We start from the raw sequence: 22,293 nt of genomic DNA on the forward strand, positions 1-22,293 counted from the left end.
CAGCCCCGCCGTGCTGGAGTCTCCCTGCCGGCCGGGGCAGCGCCGCCCGCTCCCGGCGGGTCTGGGCTTGTTCTGCTCAGCCTGATGTGCCCCACGGCGGGCGCGGGCACGGGAAGGGGCGCCCCGCCTGCCAGCGCCTCCCTGCGGGTGCCGCCTGCGCTGGGCACCTGGAGCGGCAGCCGCCGCGCTGGGCTTCGTCGCTGCCTGAGCTGCCGCGTCCCGGGCTGGACTAGGCGCTGAGCATGTGCTTTGCGGGCGAGGGGGACCCCGTGCCCGCCACCGGAGCGTAGCTCCTGATCGCAGCCCCTGGGTGGGAGGAGAGAGACCGGCTCCCTCCAGCCTCCCCTTGCCATGGGATGGCCGCCCCCTGCGAGCCCAGTTACTGCCCGCTCGTCGTCAGCCTGGAGGGAGCGTCCCTGGCCGGGCAGTTCGGCAACTGGACCAACGACTCCCTGCAGGAGCTTTTCAGGAGCGTCAACCCGGAGCGAGCCGAGGGGCTGCAGGGGGACAGCTCCGCCGTCCTGCGCATCCTCATCTCCAGCGTCTACTCGGTGGTGTGCGCCCTGGGGCTGGTGGGCAACCTGCTGGTGCTCTACCTGATGAAGAGCAAGCAGGGCTGGAAGAAATCCTCCATCGACCTCTTCGTCACCAGCCTGGCGCTCACCGACTTCCAGTTCGTGCTGACGCTGCCCTTCTGGGCGGTGGAGAACGCCCTGGACTTCACCTGGCTCTTCGGCAAGGCCATGTGCAAGATCGTCTCCTACGTGACGGCCATGAACATGTACGCCAGCGTCTTCTTCCTCACCGCCATGAGCGTGGCCCGCTACCACTCCGTGGCCTCGGCGCTGAGCCGCCGGCGGGGCGGCCCGGGGTGCCGCTCGGCCAAGTGGCTGTGCCTCCTCATCTGGGGCGCGGCCGTGCTGGCCTCCCTGCCCCACGCCGTCTTCTCCACCACCGCCACCGTCTTCGGCGAGGAGCTCTGCCTGGTCAAGTTCCCCGAGGGCCGGGGCAACAGCGCCCAGTTCTGGCTGGGCCTCTACCAGGCCCAGAAAGTGCTGCTGGGCTTCCTGGTGCCGCTGGCGGTCATCAGCCTCTGCTACCTGCTGCTGCTGCGCTTCCTGGGCGAGCGCCACGTGGGCCGCGCCTGCGGCGGGCCCAGGCGGCGGGCCCAGGTGACCCGCTCGGTGACGGTGGTGGTGCTCTCCTTCTTCCTCTGCTGGCTGCCCAACCAGGCGCTCACCGCCTGGGGCATCCTGGTCAAGCTCAACGTGGTGCCCTTCAGCCCGCAGTACTTCCTCTCGCAGGCCTACCTCTTCCCCGTCAGCGTGTGCCTGGCGCACTGCAACAGCTGCCTCAACCCGCTGCTCTACTGCCTGCTGCGCCGCGAGTTCCGCGCCGCCCTGCGCCGCCTGCTGCGCCGCCTGGCCTCGCCCTCGCTCACCGCCACGCGCCCCTTCACCGCCACCACCAAGCCCGAGCCCGAGGAGCAGGCGCTGCGCGCCCTGGTGCCCGCCAGCCCGCTGCCCCCCGCCGCCCCCCAGCCCGAGCTCCTCTACTACCCGCCCGGCGTGGTGGTGTGCAGCGCCCGCTGGGACCCGCTGCCCAGCAGCTCCGCCGAGCAGCGCTGCTGAGCCGCGGGGGCGCCTGGGAGCGACGGAGTGGGAGGCTGGGGGCAATGCCCACGGGGGGATGGGCTCCAGGGAGTGTCCCAGCCCTGGGAGCGGTGGAGGGGGTGTCTGGGGGGGATGGGCTCTGGGGACCGTCCCAGCGGTGGAGCGGGTGTCTGGGGGGGATGGGCTCTGGGGACCGTCCCAGCGGTGGAGGGGGTGTCTGGGGGGGATGGGCTCTGGGGACCGTCCCAGCGGTGGAGGGGGTGTCTGGGGGGGATGGGCTCTGGGGACCGTCCCAGTGGTGGAGGAGTGGCTGAATGTTCTGGCCTTAGGAGAAGTGGGGGGAAGGGAGGGTCCATGGGGGATGAAATTGCAGCTCTCCCCTCAGCTTTGCCAAGAGGCCCAGCCTTCGGGGTGTCCATGGAGACTGAGGCTCCATGTGGCCAGGCCACTGTGCATGGAGGGGCCGGGTGGGCTAAATGGGGGACGAGGACGCCTGGGAAGTGGAGGGCGCTTGCGGACTTCGTATGAGGAGGTTGCGGGAGCGCTGGGTGGTGAGACTGCAGCTGGAGCGGTGCCATGTCCATGCACCGTCCGGGTTTCCCTTGCCTCCTCACTGCAATCTCCCAGGTGCAGAGGAGGTGGCTGAGGTGTGTGGGAAGCAAGCCAGGACTTTCCACCTGCCACCACAGAGCCCAGGTCGGGGGGACCTGGCTTTGTTTGCCCTCTCCTAGCACTGAACTGAGGCACCAAGCACAACTCACTGTAAATGCAACTGTAGCTCTGGCTCTAGCACAGCTCCAGAGAGAAGGCTGTTTGTGGGGCGTTCATTGCAGCACTTCATCCTCTCTTAGCCTGTTGCCAAAGCAAAATGATTCTCCTTGATAAACAAGAACAGGAGTAACTGATGTTTGGGAACTGGGGGCTGCTGAATAGGGGAAGCGGCTTTTTCTATTTTATTACCTGTAACTAGAAACTTTGCCCTAGAGGTGAAATGTTATGTCCAACCATCAGCCACTGTTGTAGATCATTTGTGGTTAATGGGGTACTGTATCTGTAACTGACCATTGCTTAGAAGGAATGAAACCACTGCACAGCCAATTTTAAAGGGGCTGAATATTCAGAGCCCAAGACCAGAAGGCACCATTGTGACCATCTGGTCTGACCTCCTGTAGAGCATAGAACTTCCCCAAAATCATTCCTAGAACACATCTGTTAGAGAAACATCCAATCTTGATTTAAAGATTGTCACTGATGATGAATCAGCCATGAACCCTGATAAATTGTTCCAATGGTTAATTAACCGCACTGTTAAAAATGTACACCATATTTCCAGTCTGAATTTGTCTAGCTTCAAAATTTCCAGCCCTCAGATTGTGTTACAGCTTTCTCTGCTAGATTGAAGAGCCCATTATCCAATCATTGTTCCCCAGGTAGGTACTTAGAGGATGCAGTCAGCCAAGCCACCCGTTTATCTTCTCTTTGCTAAGCTAAGTAGATTGAACTGCTTGAGTCTATTACTGTAAGGCAGTGGTTCTCAACCTTTCCAAACTACTGTACCCCTTTCAGGAGTCTGATTTGTCATGCGTATCCCAAGTTTCACTTCACTTAAAAACAACTTGCTTACAAAATCAGACATAAAAGTGTCACAGCACACTATTACTGAATAATTGTTTACTTTCTCATTTTTACCATGCAATTAGAAAATACATCAATTGGAATATAAATATTGTACTTACATTTCAGTGTATAGTATAAAGAAAAGGAGTACTTGTGGCACCTTAGAGACTAACCAATTTATTTGAGCTTAAGCTTTCTTGAGCTACAGCTCACTTCATCGGATGCATTCCTTTTCTTTTTGTGAATACAGACTAACACGGCTGCTACTCTGAAACCAGTGTATAGTACATAGAGCAGTATAAACAAGTCATTGTCTGTATGAAATTTTAGCTTGTACTGACTTCACTAGTGCTTTTTATGTAGTCTATTATAAAACTAGCAAATATCTAGATGAATTGATGTACCCCCTGGAAGACCTCTGCTTACTCACATACCCCTGGTTGAGAACCACAGCTATAAGGCATGTTTTCTACTCCTTTAATCATTCTTGTGCCGCTTTTCTGAATCCTCTCCCATTTATCAATCTATTTCTTGAATTGTGGGTACCAGAACCGTATACAATATTCCAGCTGTGGTCACAACAGTGCCAAATACAAAGGTAAAAGAGCCTCTCTACTCCTGCTCAAGCTTCCCCTGTTTATTCATCTCAGGTTTGCATTAACTTTTTTGTCCACAGCGTCACATTGGGAAGTCATGGTCAGCTGATTATCCACCCTGACCCCAAAATCTTTTTCAGAGTCACTGCTTGCCAGGATAGAGTCCCCAATTCTGTAAGTATGGCCTACATTCTTTGTTCCTAGATGTATACATTTACACTTAACCATATTAAACCACGTTGCTTGCACCCAATTTACCAAGCAATCCTGTATCAGTGACCTATCCTCTTCATTACCGACCACTCCCCCACATTTTCTGTCATCTGCAAACTTTATCGGTGACAATTTTATGTTTTCTTCCTGGTAATTGATACAAATGTTAACTAGCATAGGGCTAAGAAAAGATATCAACTTAGTTTGACAAGATCTATTTTCATAAACCCCTGTTGATTTGCATTAATTACTTTACCCTCCTTTAATTTGGTGTTAATCAAGTCTCCTACCAGCTGCCCCATTATCTTGCCCAGGATCAATATCAAGCTGACAGGCTTATAATTATCTCGGTTATCCCATTTACCTTTTTAAAAATGGGCACATTACCTTTCCTGTAGTCTTCTAGAATTTCCCCAGGGCTCCAAGTCTTCTTGAAAATCAACATTAACGGTGCAGCAAGCACCTCAGGTAGCACTTTTAAAACTTTCGGATGCAAGTTATCTGGACCTGCTGATTTCAAAATGTTTGCTTCTAGTATTTTCTGTTTAATATCCTCCAGAGACACTAGTGGAATGGAAAGAGGGTTATCATAAAATGAGACATCTGTTTTTTCCCCAAATACAGACAAATATGAATATAGAGGTACTTGGCAGTGTTTCCATGTGTCCATTTTTGTTCATATCTGCTGCTGTGGATTTTAGATTTCCAAAGATGCTTCCCTCCATTGGGCTCTGTATATAAGATGTGCCACAAGAGATCATTACATGCCTCTGGTCACAATTCATACATGCTAACCCATGTGAGAATGATGGGTGGGGATGACAGGGACAAGACCAGTTCCAGGAGTTTCAGCTTGTGGAGTTTCCTACTCATCCGTTCATCTGGGGGGACAGGTTTGTCCCTCTGCTGGATGGAGGGGTCCACTCCTTTAGCATGACCATGAGATCCACATTGATCTCAGGAGATTCACAGAAGACAGGATGCAGATGTTGTTGCCTCCATTCTATGCTTGGCCCCACACCAGCTCCTGTAGGATCTATGCTTCTAGGTGCTCCCCCTACACAGCAGCCTTTGGAACCTAGAAGAAAAGGAGTTCCACGGGGCTATGGGGGGAAAAGGGGAGAGACTAAAGCACAAGGTCAGGCGGAATTACTTTGCATTTCTTTCTGCTGTGGGTTTGGAGGAGAGAATCTGGAGGAGCCCCCTTCTGCCCCTGGTCTGACCTCTACAACTCATGAAGCTGGAAGTGCAAAGGGAGCACACAGAGGAGTACTGTGGGGGTGGGAAGGAGCAAATGAGAGTGGTAAAATTTCCTTCTCTCTATGGATTCTTCTGGTCTAGAGGTTTTGCTCTTGTTGTAACTCAAGCTGTTATTAGTTATTAACTTGAGCTAATTAACACAATTGTAAATTGGATGCCCCAGACACTGCACAGCAGTTTAGTCCAGGACCCAAGTGTTTGTTGTTCACCTTTGGGCTTAGCCTACAGCAAACATTCCCTCTGAAATTCACTCCTGTGACACTGAAGTGGGTGGAAAGGGGGAGGGGAGCGAGGGTATTACATAAAATGGCATGGGGGGGGTGCAATTTTCCTCCATTATGGACACAGATTAGAGCATGAGGCCTTCAGTTTTTGTCCAGAAAACCATGCATTGACTTCAATGGGAATTTTACTCTGTCCTTAGGGAGGTACAGAGTCCTTCAGGATTTGGCCCCATGCTCTCTTCCAACCCTAATCTATGATTCTATGCTGTACATGCCTATGAAGTCCAGGATAGAATTAAGACTTGCTCCTGTGCACAGGCTGTAACTGGGTCAGGCATTTGAACCAAAGCACCATTATTCTGTCTCAAGACAGCTGAGACCTATTGTAGCCTTATAATCCTGAGCAGGGCGATAGAGACATAGGGCAGTGTTCAGAAAGAAACAAAAATTATTTGGAGGAACAAATTGATGAGGAAAGATTCAAAGATCCTGGAGATGACTGAGTGGGAACCTCAGCTATGGTAAGTGAATAAAACAGCAAGTATGGGGTGGAAGCTGCTCAGAACAATCTGGTTTTTGTTCAGAGCAGTGAGCTAGATTACACTGTTGCCCAAGGAAAGTGCCAAGAGTACAATCACTAGGACTGTAGGCAGGGCAAAACTTTAGAATGTGTAGGGAATCATCCTGCATATGTAGTGAAAGGGACTGGATTCAGGAGGGACTGGATTCCATCTGTAACTTCCACGACATGGGAAAAAACATCTTCAGCACAGCATCTTTGGGCTGTTTCTTAGGTTGTTTGAGCAACATTCTTCAAATAATTGCATGAATGCAGAGCTGACTGGTTTCCTCCAAATGCCCATGTTTGGATTTATAACAAAAATCCTCTTTTGAATCAAAGTAAAATGTTCATATAGCTCTATGTGCAGCAGCAGTCAAAAAGCTAACAGAATGTTAGGAACCATTAGGAAAGGGATAGATAGTAAGACCAGAAATATCATAGTCCCTCTATACAAGTCTATGGTACATCCACACCTGGAATATTGTGTGCCGTTCTGGTCACTCCATCTCAAAAAAGGTATGTTAAAATTGGAGAAGGTACAGAGGACAACAAAAATGATTAGGGATCTGGAACAACTTCTGTATGAGAAAAGATTAAAAAGACTGGGACTTTTCAGCTTGGAAAAGAGATGACTAGGAGGAGATATGAAAGAGATCAATAAAATCTTGACTGGTGTGAATAAAGAGGTGATATTTACTCCTCTACATAAGAACCAGGGGTCATGCAATGAAATTAATAGGCAGCAGATTTAAAACAAGCAAAAGGAAGTACTTCTTCACATAGCAGACAGGCAACCTGTGGAACACATTGGCAGGTAATGTGAAGCCCAAAACTATAACAGGATTCAGAAAAGCATTAAGTACATTGCTGGAGGATAGGTCTATCAATGACTCAGCCAAGATGGTCAGGAATGCAACCTCAAGCTCTGAGTGTTCCTAGTCTCTGTCTGCCAGAAGCTGGGAGTGGAGGACAGGGATGGATCGCTTAATGATTGCCTGCTCTGTTTATTCTCTCTGAAGCATTGGCCACTATCAGAAGACAGGATACTGAGCTAGATGGACCATTGGTCTGATCCAGTATGGCCATTCTTATGCCTAGGTGTATAACTCCCATTGATTTTAATGCTAGCTTAGGTGCTTTTGGAAATCTCACTAGGCACATATCTGTATCTTTAAATGCTTAAATAGTCTGGCTGCACATAACTAGCCAAAACTTTAGAGCAACCAAGACCTCAGATTTTATTTCCTACCTTCCCTTTGAAGTAATTCTCTGGTAGTGACATTACTTAACTTTCTCCTAGTATGCGTTGTATGCACTGTCGTCGTAGCCATGTCAGTCCCAGGATATTAAAGACACAAGTATGTGTTGGCACTCTCTCCATCAGGAAAAAAATCTAGTTGTTCCCTTGTCCCCACTCCTTACATCATTATTGTCTCCTTTAGGCCTTGATCCTCCAAGTAATTCCCTGTGCAGACACTCCTACAGCCACTGGGGCTCCACTAAATTCAAATGGGTGCAGAGTTGATCCACAAGGAACCATTTGCTGGATTGGGACCTTAGATTTAAAGCTTTTACTAAGAGATATTACCCTCCATCTTAAAGAGAGATTTTGTTACTGATCCAGATCAAGGGGATTATTGACAATCTGGTTATAATGAAAATTCCACTGTCAGAGTTCTCTACATCACACAAGGTGTCAGAGGTGGCTGGTAAAACAAGTTCTACAAGAAAAGACTGGTTGGTGGATTAAATAGTTCCCTTGACTCGGCATCGGTAAAAATGCATTAAATATCTTGTTGCTTTTCTCTAACCACTGTCCAATGTCTCAACTGCAAGAAGATATGTTCCTTAGAACATTCAAAGCAAGAAAATAAATGGATTCTTAAATTCATAAACATGTACATATATGCACACATTTCTCAGACTGGATATGGAAGCAGCCTCATAGCTGGAATCACACATAAGGGCCCACAGATCTGACAAGGCTAAGAGGGAGTCGGGGATTATATTTCTCCTTCTGCATCATCAAGAAAATTGTTTAGTAAGTGCCAATCAGTGACACCAGTGCAAACTCAGTGATGGAGATGTGGGTTGTACAGCTGTCAGTGAGTTCCTAATCTGAAGGCAATAGGGATTCCACAACTCAAAGTAAGGCCCTAATTTTCCCTGTTGCCCCTATATGGCAGGTGATTACGTATAAGAAAAGAACCTAGTTAGACTCTTGGATCCTAGGTTTCAGAGCTGTCATTATGAAAAACAAGTCTTGGAATTTGAGCACAGGTGATATGGAATCATAAAGGGAAAGGTCTAACCCATTTTACAGATATGTAGTGTGGTTCTACTATGAAAGGTGTAAGTGCTTTCTCCTGGGGACTGTAGCAGATCACTGACTCACCGGTGCGGCACCTCCTGCTAGGCATCTGGGAATTAGCTCTCTCAGCCCTGGAGCACCCTCTACAGGCCGGTGTCTCGCCCTCTGTTGCCTCCCCTCTGCAGTCCCTTTATCTCCATCATATATAGGCCCCACATCCCTCCCAGACCACAGTGCCCCTTACCTTGGGGTGCTGCCCCTCAGCCAGAGAACCCCACTCCCCTGAGCCCACCCCACTTTAGTGACCCACTGCCAGTCTTCATCTAGCCCAGATGCAGGGGCACACTGCAGTCTGCAATGGCCACTCATCATTGGCTAGAGGGTTGGACTTTCCCTTCAGCCCCAGTACCTCCTTAGGCCTTCCTGTCAGGCCTCAACCTGGGAGGTCACCAGGCCTGAGTTCCCCTGCTCAGCCTTCCCCGGCACTGCTCTGTTGAAGGTACCCTGTGCTCCCAGGCTGCCCAGTCCTTCCCACCCCAAGGTGGGAGTAAGACTGCTTTCCTCCTAACTCATAGCCCTCTTTATACAAGCCCTGCTGGGCCCAGACTGGCTGCTACCTGCCTTCTCCGATTGGCTCCTCGGGGCAGCCCTTTCCCAGAGCTAGTTTTAACCCCTTTCTCCCAGGAGCAGGGTGCTCGCCCCACTACAGAGACAATTATGTCTTTTCTAAACATATTGTTGCCAACTCTTGCGATTTTATGGCAAGCCTCCCATTATTCGGTGTTTCTCTTAAAACTCCAGCTCCTAGAGTTAAGAGAATCTCAGACACATGCGCACACAAAATTAGCCCTGATGGTTGTGGAGAATATTATGAAAATATAACTCAAGAGCACCCTAAAGGCTGAGAAAGCAGAAAATGAAAAGAACCCGCAATATATTTTTTTAAAAAAAATTCACATGATTTCTAAGCAAATCTAATGATTTTTTGAGACCTGATTCAAGATTTTTGAATGCTTGAGTTTGGCAATACCCTGAATGTTTTTCTGAAATTCAAAACTTAGGCCCTGACTCTGCAGTGAGGTCCCTGTGCTCATGTACAACCCCAATGAAGTCAGTGCAGAGCCCTGCACCCACATGAAATGCATTGACTTCAGTGAGGCTTTGAACAGGTTTAGGGGGTTCCCTGCATGTGGCTTGCTGCCTTACTTTTTTATCAGTAACATTCAGTTGCTAGAAGTACGTTTAGCTTATTGTGTACTCGATGCTAACTTCAGCCAGCTACTTCTTTTGCTGGAGTAACAATTGCAGACTCAGGACCAATGTGATACGTAGCTGCTACCTGGGCAAAATATCAGGAAAATATCTTAAGCTAGCTAGGGGATAGAAGGTGAAAGAGAGGACAGAGGCACTAATTAGGGAAAGACAGCTTGCCAGCCGGGAAGGTTAGTTTATTACTTTCCAGTGGAAAGGCACTATTTTAAAATCTCTGGTGTCTGATAACTCAAAAATTCCTCTTTGTGACTGGGTTTTTAAGTCTCAGACATATGAAGAGATTTTTCTGAGCATATTTGCAGCTTTATACCATGAGATGCTAGCCAAAGAACTCTAAAACCGGAAAGGGGCACATGGTTTTCTTGACTCGGATGATGTATATTTATAGTGAACCTTCAGAATTGGACAAAAGGGAGTGGGACACTTATCAAGCTAGAAGCTGATAAGGGAAGCTATTCACAACGTTCTTAAGAAGTATTGTTTCATTGGAAACTGGAGACCAACCAAGCATTCAGGCTTTGGGGTGGGAGGAATTTGCCTGATTTTTAAGAGAGCTACAGCCCAGCCTCCCATTATAGAGGCACAGTTTTGTGCTCACAAATAATTGTGCCCACAAAAAGGTAATTTTTAGACAAGATCTCCTGTCTTGAATGTGACAAACCAGATCTATCTGTGTCAGTTCTGCCAGGCTAACAAAAGTGGAAAGCCGTAAGCATTTATTTTTCCCACTTAGAGGCAGCATTGATTACTCTGAAGACACACAGGGAGCAGACCTGTGCCTTTCTTCATAGATGTTAACTTGTTTTAATGCCCCTACAAGGGCGTAGAACCAATATAGTTACTACACAAGGGAGATGTTAATATATGGGGGAGGATTTAATTCTCCTAAAGAAAAAATTAGGGAGATCCATATAAAAATAACTAAAAAATTATGTACTATACTGGTTACATTGTAGTGAGCTGCAGAGTTAAGAAAAGTTTAATAGTTTAGGCTGGGAGGACTGTTTCAAAATTTTTGCTCCATGGGTACACATAGAAGCACCAGTTAGGTACTGAGAAATGAAAATTTCCAGAAACTTAGGGGGGAGAAGTGTGTGGTATTTGATAACTTTAAACTGAGAAAGGCCACTCAAAGTAGTTTTACAGCAAATGCCATCATCCTTTTCCTCCACTGAGCTAGCCACCTACAATAGTTAGGGAACACCAAGCATACGCTCACTAGGTCTCCTCTTGACAACCACTGTTCCCCCAACATCTTTTGACAAGACTGAAGGGATCAATGCTGGGGAGATAGTGTGATTTTTCTGCAAGCATTGCCAAAGTCAAGACTTTCTGTTTGCTTCCTGAGCTGCACATCTAATCAAGGAGAAAGCATTTCACACAAGCTGCTTGAGTTGCTTGTTTTCAAGGGAACCAAATGGGATTATGAAAAATAGGATGTAAATTGGGATGATGAGCATGACATTACTAATTCTGTAAAGCACTTCTAAGCAAGCAAATAAATATCCTTATTTTGCATTTTTTGATTTAAGTCCCATGCTAGTCTGTGAAACAGGAAATAAAATAGTATTTCCTGAGGGAAAGAAAAAGGAGATGAAGGGTCAGCCTAGAAAATTAACAAGGCTAACCCTTGTTTTGTGCACTGATTCATTTAGGCCATCGCTATTCCCATTGAGGCTGGGGTAGTTGCTCATCACAGCATGCACTGTATTCTAGTGGATCAAGCTGGGCACTAGGACTAAGGAGACCTGGGTTCTATTCCTAGCTCTGCCGCTGGTCTGCAGGGGGACCTTGGGTAACTCCCTTCCCCTTTCTATGCCTCAGTTTCTCCATCTGAAAAATGGGGATAATGATACTGACCTTGGTAAAGTGCTTTGAGGTCTAAGGATACAAAGTGCTATATGAAGAACTGGTCTGACATCAACAATGAAATTCAATAAAGTATTTAATTTGGGAAGAAAAAAATCAGGTGTACAAATACAACATGGGGAATAACTGGTTTAGATGATAATACTACTGAAGAGGATCTGAAGGTTATAGTGGATCACAAATTGAATATGAGTCAATATTTTACTGTTGCAAAAAAGGCAAATACCATTCCAGGATGTAGTAACAGGAGTGTAGTATCTAAGACCTGGAAGGTAATTGTCCCACTCTGGTTGGCCCTGGTGAGACCTCAGCTGTAGCAGTGTGTCCAGTTTTGGATGCCACACTTCAGGAAAGATGTGAACAAATTGGAGAGTCCAAAGGAGAGCAACAAAAATGATAAAAGGCTTAGATAACATGGCTGCAAAGACAAATTTGAAAAGGACTGGACATGTTTAGCCCATGTTGAGAAAAGAAGACTGAGGGATGGGGGAAGGACCTGATAACAGTCTTCAAACACTGTCTGTTCAGAGCTGCTATAAAGAGGATGCTGATCAATTGTTTTCCATGTCCACTGAAGGTAGGACAAGAAGTAATGGGCTTAATCTGCAGCACAGGATATTTAGGTTAGATGTGAGGAAAAACTTTCTAAGAATAGTTAAGTACTGAAATAGGTTGCCAACAGAGATCATGGAATTCCCATCATTGGAGGTTTACAGTAACAGGTTAGACCAGTGCTTTTCAGCTTATTTACCATTGTGGGCCGCATATGCATCCACACTATATATTATTCCTGGGGGGAATTCTGTGCAAAAAAATAAAAATTCTGCAGCAAAAAAACAACAATTCTGCCCAGAATATGTTAAAATTCTGCATATTTTATTTGTCAAAATACAATTATTTTGGTAATTTATTTCAAAATACCTGTCAGCAAATATGTCTGTAACAATACAGACCTTGGGAGATAGGCCAATCCTCACTTACAGACAGCCCCCCAACCTGAAGCAAATACTCACCAGCAACTACACACCACACAACAAGAACACTAACCCAGGAACCTATCCTTGCAGCAAACCCTGTTGCAAACTCTGTCCACATGTCTATTCAAGGGACACCATCATAGGACCTAACTACATCAGCCACACCATCAGGGGCTTGTTCACCTGCACATCCACCAATGTGATATATGCCATCATGTGCCAGCAATGCCCCTCTGCCATGTACATTGGCCAAATCGGACAGTATCTACGCAAAAGAATAAATGGACACAAATCCGACATCAGGAATCATAACATTCAAAAACCAGTAGGAGAACACTTCAACCTCTCTGGCCACTCAGTAAAAGATTTAAGGCTGTCAATTTCGCAACAGAAAAGCTTCAAAACCAGACTCCAACGAGAAACTGCTGAGCTTGAATTAACATGCAAATTAGATACCATTAACTTGGGTTTGAATAGAGACTGGGAGAGGCTGGGTCATTACACATATTGAATCTATTTCCCTAAAGTTAAGTATCCTCACACCTTCTTGTCAACCGTCTAAATGGGCCATCTTGATTATCACTTCAAACGTTTTTTTTCTCCTGCTGATAATAGCTCATCTTAACTAATTAGCCTCTCTCAGTTTGTATGGCAACTTCCAACTTATCTGTATGTGTGTATATATATGTATATCTTCTTACTATATGTTCCATTCTATGCATCCGATGAAGTGAACTGTAGCCTATGAAAGCTTATGCTCTAATAAATTTGTTAGTCTCTAAGGTGCCACAAGTACTCCTGTTCTTTTTGCAATACAGGAATGTATTTCTTGCACCCCTCAGAAGCAGTGCAAAGGCTTGGGGGAGTTGGAGTAACAGAGGAGCTGAGGGAGAGGAAAGGAGCCTGGAAGTGAACCTAGAGGGTGTGTGGGAGCAGTATAGAACAGACATTTTGGGAGGGGGGATTGTTAGGGAATTGTGGAGCCTCCCCCATGCAGACACTTGCTGATCCCGAACCTCTCCCATTCAGTTGGACACATCTGCCCCTCTTCCCCATGTGTCCCTGCAGCTCCCTCCCCCGTGCCCGATGTGGCCCTGAAGCACCCCTCCCATTCAGCCACTGGCTCAATTCTGTCAGTCCACTAGCTCCTGAGCCCAAGCCCTAGTCTATCTCCCCAACTAGCCACTCTGAACCCCAGTCTGTGACCCCCAGCAGCCTCGTGTGCCCCATTCTGTCTGTTCTAACCTGGCTCAATGGGCACGGTGCTCTGATGAATGCAGGCAGCTGCTAGCTGTTCTGGTGCCACAAAGGCCTCTAGTGGGTGAAAGGCAGAACTGCAGCATTTCTCAGGTAGAATGTATTTTCTGTGGAAAAAAAATTCTGCACTGGTCATGAATTCTGCACATGCACAGTGGCACAGAATTCCCACAGGTGTAAATACATATTCTACCTGTATGGCCCTGAGGATGTCACATGGGTCGCAGTTGTGTGATGATTGGGCCACAAGTAGCCCACAGATCATGGGTTGAGGACAACTGGGTTAGACAAACACCTGAACAGGGTGCCTGCCTACACACGCCTACACACACACACACGCCTACACACACACACACACACTCACTCTATTTGGTTATACTCCACATCAGATCTGTATATATTGGATCCTATTTATATCAGGGTAAAACTGGATGACCAGTACCAAGCTCAATGTCTTCCTGACTTCATAGCCCATGTTATTCAGTTAAAAGCACCCATCAGTCTGCTATTAAATGCAATAACTGATCCTATTTATAATTTGGTCCATGCATTGAAATAAAATTAAAAGGACAGAATTGGTGGAACCCTTGAAATGAATGGTTCTACAGTGAACATGTTTAATATCTGTGACATTTTCAAAGCGCTGAAGCAAACCTTTGTTTCCTGCTTAGGACCTGTAATATTTAAGATTGGTTTTGGTGCCATTTAAAAGTTTTTTTCCATAAGATGCACACACCTGGAATATTTCCATTTTTCTAATCAGAATATTTGTATTTTTGGGAGGATGCCTTTTTCTGTAGGAGATGCTTCAGCAGGAATATTATTCTGGAGTCTTAAAGAAGCAAGGGATGTGTTTTAGTTTCTGTCCAATCCCTGACTATGGGAGCTCAAATGCAACATAGTATTGGTAAATGGGCTTCAGCAAGATCAGATCAGAGGGGAGAGCATGCTGCAGAGCTGACAAGCCACGCTTTGAGCCCCCGAGCCTGATTCCACTGGTATTTAGTGCTCTCTCTTCATAGTCAAACAGCAGAGGTAATAAGGGAGAGAGATTAACAGGCAGCAATGCAACAGGGGAGTCTGTCCTGAGCTGTGCTGTCAGAAGGGATGAGAACAATGTTGGTGGGGCGAGGTACACCATGCAGATGCCCAAGGATGGAGACTGGAATTCGCCAGTATGAGTCTTCACTGAAATCCCAAATGTCAGCAAGGAAACACATTTGATAATTGACCTCCAAAGGCTTACTGTTGGGTGCTTCCCTGTGGCTAGGTCAGGGGATTAGCTTCACTCAGGTCAGATGCCCTCCTTCCAACAATTGTTCACACTGCATCCCCCACCCCTTGCTCTCCAGACTCGCAGCTCTCCCTCTTCATGTCTCAGCCCTCTGGCCAGCTCCCTGTATAGTCTTCCCTTTCCAGGGTATCAAAGTCCCACTGAGTCAGCTGCCCACATGCCATTCTAGACAGTCTTCTGCTCCAAGGCCAGGTCCTACACTACTTTCTCGGTGACTGGCAGGGAACCCAGGCTCATCCCCTACTCCGGGTTCCAGTTCAGGGACCCTCTGTCAAGTAACTCCAGCCTGCTTGCTCCCAAACCCTCTTGCTATTTCCATAGATTCATTCCTTCTTCCCTTCTCTATCTTCTAGCCCCCTCCTCTGGGTCTGCCGGCCCAAACTCCCTCCTCCCAGGGAGTAACTAGATTACTCCTTTCTTTGGCTTCGTGCCAGACACTATAGCTCCAGACACACCTCCCTTTTCCCAGGGAGAGACAGCATGCCACTTTCCTTGCAGCCCTCTTCTGCCCAGCTGGGATCCATCATCAGTTAGCTTTTCAGGCCTTGACTGTCTCCGAGGTGCAGCCCAACAAGCTGCTCGGCCTCGTGTGGGGTGGACACCCCGTCACAATGACAGGGAGAGTGAAAGAGAGATTAATAACATTATGGGAAACGCTTGGCAGAGTCGAAAAACATAAAAGAATGCATCAAGGTGGCATGTCAATAACAAAAGCACCCGAGCACTCACATCAAAAACTGAGCAACACGCACAGGGTTGTCACCTCATGCTGTTTGCTGGTACTTCGCTGTGTGATGAAGTCAATAACACATTTGACTAAATGGTGTTGGTCAGAACCGTACTGTACTTTTTAGAAAAAATATCTGGCAACAATCCCTTGCTGTGGGATTGTGTAATAATATTGCATTAACAGAGGGATTCATGTGGCTTAGCACTTAACATGGGACATGGATAGGAACAGCACCAGAACAGAAGATGCACACCACAAATAAAGACACTTTGCTTTAAAAACAAATGCCTAACTTTGGAAGCAAGCAGCTCAATGCTCCTTTTGGATACATTTTAGCCAGGAATACATCTTAATAACAGGTCTGGTCCAGTATTTCTTAAGTACCCCAAACGCCCATTGACTGCAGTTAGTAAGGAATACAGAATCAGGTCTCTATAGCTCATTCAGATATCTTAAATCTTAACCCTTTTATGGTCCAATTTGAAACTGACTTGAATCTAGGTGGAATGATTCAGGAGAAGTTCCCTGTAACAAATTCTGGTGTTTTAATGTAAATAAAGATGCAAGCTCCATACTCAAATACAAGTAGACTGGTTTGCCTACAGGATTTAATATATTGGTTTGAGGTGTGGATATGGAACAATTTATGGTAATGCTTTCTGGAACTGAATTAAGTTACAATAATATCCTTTCGAATGCTGTGAAAGAAGCAAAACAAGAATTTGATCAAGTTAAACTCTTATGTGCAAAAGAGTAGGGCAAACAGGTCTGAATTTATTCAGTTAAGGTAAGTACCATACCACTCAGCTTGAACATTTTAGGTGGCTCACAAATTTTAGGCCAAGGTTTTTTAAAATCTTGTTTAGACATTTAAACAAGTGGCTAGATTTTCAAAGGTGCTCAACTCCCAGCAGTTTCCCACTGACTCCCTATTTAGGTGCCTCAATATGGATTTAGGAGCCCATCTCTAGGCACCCCTATTTGATAATCTTGTTCTGTGTTTTTGCTTCACATTTATATAAGCACAACATTCCACATAAAGCTGTCCAGTAGTGGGATATACCTTAAAGCAGGACTTCTCAATCTCTTCCACACCAGGATCCACTTTTCCATACAACTCCTGCTCCTCATCTAGCCGGAGCCCCTGTCCAATTTAGCAATATTGGAAGGACACAGTGGTTGTGACCAGTGCTTAATCTGTAATGAAGGTCCTGAGGCTCAAGCAATTAGATGCCGGAGCTTAAGCAACTTTTTTAATTTTAATAACTGATGCGGCAAGCCTAGAGGTGCTGGGGCTATGAACTGCCAAGCCTAGAGGTGCCGGGGCTCAGCCCTGGCACAAATTAAGCACTGGGTGTGACTCCTTGACACCTCCTTGGGACCATGATCCCAGGTTAAGAATCCCCATCTTAATAAGAACCCCCATCCTTGGAGTTTGGGATCAGTAACCCCAGTTTTCATCCTTATTGGATACATTCTTTTAGCCACACATTTCAGCTCTTCTCTTCTCCAGCTTGGCTAACGATGAGCATTACCACTAATGATGAGGAGCATTACTCTGCCATGTATGAAAGTGGCTTATATGTTAACACAAAATTGGGGCAGAGGAAGGAAAGCCATGGAGAAATCTTACAGCTTGAGAAGCGAGGCCACCAATGTTACCACATATTTCCACTCTGGGGAGAAATAATGCCCTGGAATTTTAACCACTCCAGCCAATGAAAGAAGAGGGTGCTATAAAATATCAGTGTAGAAATTGCACCCAATGGATACAGATCAAGAATGACAATGTTCCCATGGGAATTTCTTCCTTCATCTATCCACTGTTCTATTCGACAAACCGAACAAAAAAAGCAACAAAGCAACAGCCTGTTAATGCCACAGCAGATGCACAAATCACAACCACTATTACACTGCCCGCAGCACTGACCAAGAACCCTAGGCCCCCTCCAACAATGATCTGTGCCAGCTGCACCATGCAAGTGAGAGCCGCGCAGTCAATTCCCTTTCCTCTTCCAATGGCCTCAGCTTCTCCTCCATGCTGTTCCTTTTGGCTCTGCAAATAAGCATAAAATGAAACCCAATCAAATGAGACAACTGATTAATATACAATAATACCTAGCTCTTGTATAGCATTTTTCATCAGTAGATCTCAATTGCTTTACAAAGGCAGTCACTATCATTCTCCCCATTTTACAGGTGGGGAAACAGAGGCACAGAACAGAAAAATGATTTGCCTAAGGTCACCCAGCAGCAGAATTAGGAATAGACCCTATGTCTCGAGTCCCACATCAGTGCTTTAACCACCAGACTACAGTGTTCTGAAGGGAAACCATTGTACTACATGCAGCTATTGCCAGATCATCAGATAGCTGCTGCCAACAATGGATGCTGGCTTGCTTGCGCTCTCTTTATTCTTCTGGTGTCTAAAATGTGCTAGTCCCACGCTCTGGGTGCATGTGTAGTAGTTACAGAATGAAAACAATCATTCAGATACAGTCCTTACAAACAATGACAAACTCTCCAAATCCCTACACAACCCTCAACTGTCCCATTACCTTCTCCCTCTACAGGCATGCCCAGCCAGGGGGAAAATGGACCTTGCAGCATGACTTGAAGGTCAGCAGATTCAGCCTCTGGCAAACCAAGGCAGGAAGAGAATTCCACAGTAGAAGACCATGCACCAAGACTGCCCTGCTTCCTGCTCTGATCGCAGCAGTCACAGTAAACATATGGGAGAGAGGGGTGTCTAGACTAGTCCACAACGTATTTAAAAGTTTCAGTGCCAAAGCAACAGCCTTAATTGCACCCAGGTGAGGTCTCCTAGGCAACAGGCAGGGCTGGTCTTACCATGAGGCGAACTGAGGCGGCCACCTCAGGTGCCAGACTGTGTGTGTGTTGGGGGGGCGGGCGCCACTAGGACCCAGAGTGTAGAAAATTGTGTCTGCTGCTGGTGCATATGTATTCTCTCTGCTCTAGATGCACAGAGATGGTGGAGTGCTGTGCTGGAGGAAGGAGGGCACAAGAGACATAACAGGCAGGCAGGAGAAAAGGTGAGAGGGAATAACAGAAAGCAGCAGGAGCTGCAGGGAGAGAGAAGAGGAGGAGGAGAAGCCTTTTATGTACCTCTCTAGCACCTCCAGGAGCCTGGACTGATTAACACCAGATTCTCAGGGAGCTTCCTGTTTCCTGCTGCTTCCCTGAACCCCCTTGAGGAGAGCAGGCAGTCAGCTGAAGTAGTAGGAGCCAGTTAGGCCTTTAAGACGCTGATATCTTCCCTCACTCAGGCCCTGCTACCAGCCTGCTTATTTGTCCCCTTCAATCAAGTGTTGAGAGCCACTATAGCTGGCACAGAACAGCAGTCATGAGTGAAAGAAGAAAACTCCCCTCTGGGGCAGCATTCAGAAAAAGGAAGCAAGCAAAGGAAGCTTTTCTATCTAAGCAGGAAGGAGCTCTCCTGAGATAAATAGACACAAATGTTCACAGTGAGCCTTCCAGCCCCAGTGTAGATGTGAGTGGTGAGGAGATGCCTGATCTTCCAGTTAGTCAAAGTGCAGGTGACCAGCTACTGCAGCATCCATATCTCCATCTCAAATGGATGTAACCATGCACATTCCTGAAGAAAAGTGTAGATCAGAGAAGAGTGTGGTGGAGGTGCAAGAAACAGCTGCTGCTGAGTTTAGTTCCTTAAGTCTAGATTATCCAGGACTGTGGACCCACTTGAGCAATAACCTGAGGGACTTCCTTGTACTGCATGGACCACTGCAAGTGGAAAAACTTCATGTTCCCCAAAGACAATGAAAACAGAAGTTTCCATCCCACACATTACTGGCGTGAAATCCCCAATGGTGACAAAGTGGAGAGGCCATGGCTTATATACTCAAAAACCCAGAATGCTGCATACTGGTTTTGTTGCAAACTCTTCCAGTCTAATGTTCCAGCCACATTGGGTTCTACAGGAACAAAGGACTAGAAAATTCTGGCTAGAAATCTGGCATGCCATGAGAAGGCAGCAAATCACCAGAGAGCATTCCATAGGTGGAAAGAGGTTGAGGTGAGACTAAGGTTAAAAGCCACCATAGATGGTCAGCATCAAGAGAAGATTGCATCAGAGTCTCTTCACTGGAAAAATGTTCTGAAAAGACTCATTGCCACTGTGAGAATGCTTGCGACCCAAAACCTAGCACTGCGTGGCACTTCAGATCGGCGTATGTGCCAAATAATGGGAACTTCCTTAAAACTGTGGAGCTGATGGCTGAGTTTGATGCTGTACTCCAGGAGCATCTAAGAAGAGTCACCACCCAAGAAATGTACACACACCACTACCTTGGAAAAACAATTCAAAATGAGATCATACAGTTACTGGCAACAAAAGTCAAATAGAAGATTGTGGCAGATCTGAAGTTAGCAAGATATTACTCTGTTATTCTGGACTGCAGAGTTGACATCAGCCATATGGAAGAAATGACTTTAATGGTGCGTTTTGTAATAACAACTTAACCTAGTGAAAATGTCCCTGCAATGGTGACTGCCAGAGAGCATTTTCTAGAATTTATTGACATTAATGATACTACAGGAGCTGGTATGATAAATATGCTTCTTAAAAAGCTGGAAGGTACGGGACTTGCGATAGCTGACATGAGAGGCCAGGGCTACGATAATGGTGCCAACATGAGAGGAAAGAACAGAGGAGTGCAGACACAGATCTGAGAGTTAAACCCTTGAGCTCTTTTTGTCCCATGCAGTTCTCATTCATTGAACTTGGTGGTCAGTGATGCACCATCAGCTTCTAGTGAGGCTGCTGAAGTTTTTAATGTAATTCAAAGCATCTATGTATTTTTCTCTGCATCAACTCATCGATGGCAAATTTTGAAGCAACATCTGGGAACATCCTCTCTGACACTGAAACCACTGAGTGCCACATGATGAGAAAGTTGAGTGGAGGCGATAAAGCCTATCAAACACCAGATTGGGAAGATAGATGATGCCATAGTTGCCATTATGGAGGATAATGCTAAGACAGGAACTGTTTGTGGGAGAATAGTGGCAGAGGGAAATGGAATTAGCAGAAACATACATAACTTCAAGTTTCTTCTGTGGCTTAGTGTTGTGACATGACATACTGTTTGAAATAAATGTTGTAAGCAAGAGACTCCAAGGTGTTGACCTTGATATATCTGGAGCAATGGAACAACTGGACAAAGCAAAGTCATACGTACAGTCTTACCGATCAGATGAGGGATTTCAAAACGTTCTGAAAAGTGCACAAAAGTTGGCAGAGGAACTTCACACTGAAGCTATTTTCCCACCCATTCAAGAACACAAGAGTCACAGAAGATGAAGACATTTTGATTATGAGGCACAGGATAATCCCATAAGAGACCCTAAACAACAATTCAAAGTTGAATTCTTTAACCAGGTGCTAGATTGTGCAATACAGTCAGTTGAAGAACATTTCATGCAGCTCAAGGAACACAGCAGTGTATTTGGGATATTGTATGATATTCCAAAACTCTTCACTATACCTGAAGAAGACCTACAACAGCAATGCAGGGCACTAGAGACACTGTTGACATGTGCGGTATTGATGCAAGTGATTTAGGTGATGAACTGAAAGCCCTTTCAAGATACATTTCAGCAGGATCAATTCCAAAGGCTGTTCTGGAATATATGTGTACAAATAAGATGATCATCCTCTTTCCAAATGCTTTTGTTGCTCTGCGCATACTTCTAACACTTCCTGTAACAGTTGCCAGTGGAGAACGCAGCTTCTCTAAGCTGAAGTAAATAAAAACACATCTACGCTCCACAATGACACAGGAGAGGCTGTTCGGCCTTGCAACCATCTCAACAGAGCATGAACTGGCCCAGACTGTGGACCTTCAGCAGGAAGCAGTTCAAATCTTTGCAACCAAGAAGGCACGGAAAGCACCACTTTGATTATTCAAACAGATAAACATGCCAGTGTTTACTATGCAGACAAGAAAAGTTACATTTGCTTTTCAGGCATTTGAAAGTTAAGTGTTACTTAACATTTTTGAGCAAGGCATTTTAAGTTGTTAGTTCTCCTTCACTGGGGTAGGCAGCAGAGCAGTACCGTGAGAGGAGTAGAACAGGAAGAAGGCGGAATTGAGACCTTTCAAAGTTTTGGCCCAAGCGAGGCGGCATGAGGGCATTTGAGCTCCCCGCCTCAGATGCCAAAATGTTGTGGGCCGGTCCTGGCAACAGGACTCCTACCCATACACACACACGCACACACACCAGGATCCCTCATAATGGGGTACCATGGTGAGGAGTGCACTTTGGTGGGCCTCTGAGCAGTCCATACCACAACCTTGCCGTGCCACTAGTTAGTGCTTAATGCTGAACAGCAGCCATTCTCCCTTCCCTGGCTGTGCACCAGCATTGCACATGGCTGGATTTAGCCCTTCATGTCTGAAAACCATCTATAGTCTGGAAATCTTCTGCGTAACAAATACTGTTATGAACTCTGGAGGT

The 22,293-nt window shown here is 46.3% G+C and overlaps 2 protein-coding genes across 2 annotated transcripts in view; one reads left to right on the plus strand and one right to left on the minus strand.

The window, feature by feature from the left end:
* The first annotated feature begins 356 nt into the window (after positions 1 to 356).
* RXFP3 (relaxin family peptide receptor 3) lies at positions 357 to 1,631 on the plus strand. The gene has a single exon (XM_077816237.1). It carries the CDS (start codon positions 357 to 359, stop codon positions 1,629 to 1,631), a length of 1,275 nt encoding a protein of 424 aa, XP_077672363.1.
* Positions 1,632 to 16,621: 14,990 nt separating this feature from the next.
* The window catches only part of SLC45A2 (solute carrier family 45 member 2), a 32,355-nt gene continuing 26,683 nt past the window's right edge, over positions 16,622 to 22,293 (minus strand). Inside the window, exon 6 of the mRNA XM_077816239.1 lies at positions 16,622 to 17,851. The gene's annotated coding sequence lies outside the window, so the exon portion shown is untranslated. The remainder of the gene's footprint in view (positions 17,852 to 22,293) is intronic.

Source organism: Eretmochelys imbricata, chromosome 5 (assembly GCF_965152235.1).
Source record: "Eretmochelys imbricata isolate rEreImb1 chromosome 5, rEreImb1.hap1, whole genome shotgun sequence".
In the NCBI taxonomy this organism is placed as follows: domain Eukaryota; kingdom Metazoa; phylum Chordata; order Testudines; family Cheloniidae; genus Eretmochelys; species Eretmochelys imbricata.

Bases quoted from the DNA above. Each gene is read 5' to 3' on its own strand.
- RXFP3 (XM_077816237.1), top strand. From the start codon at position 357: ATGGCCGCCCCCTGCGAGCCCAGTTACTGCCCGCTCGTCGTCAGCCTG.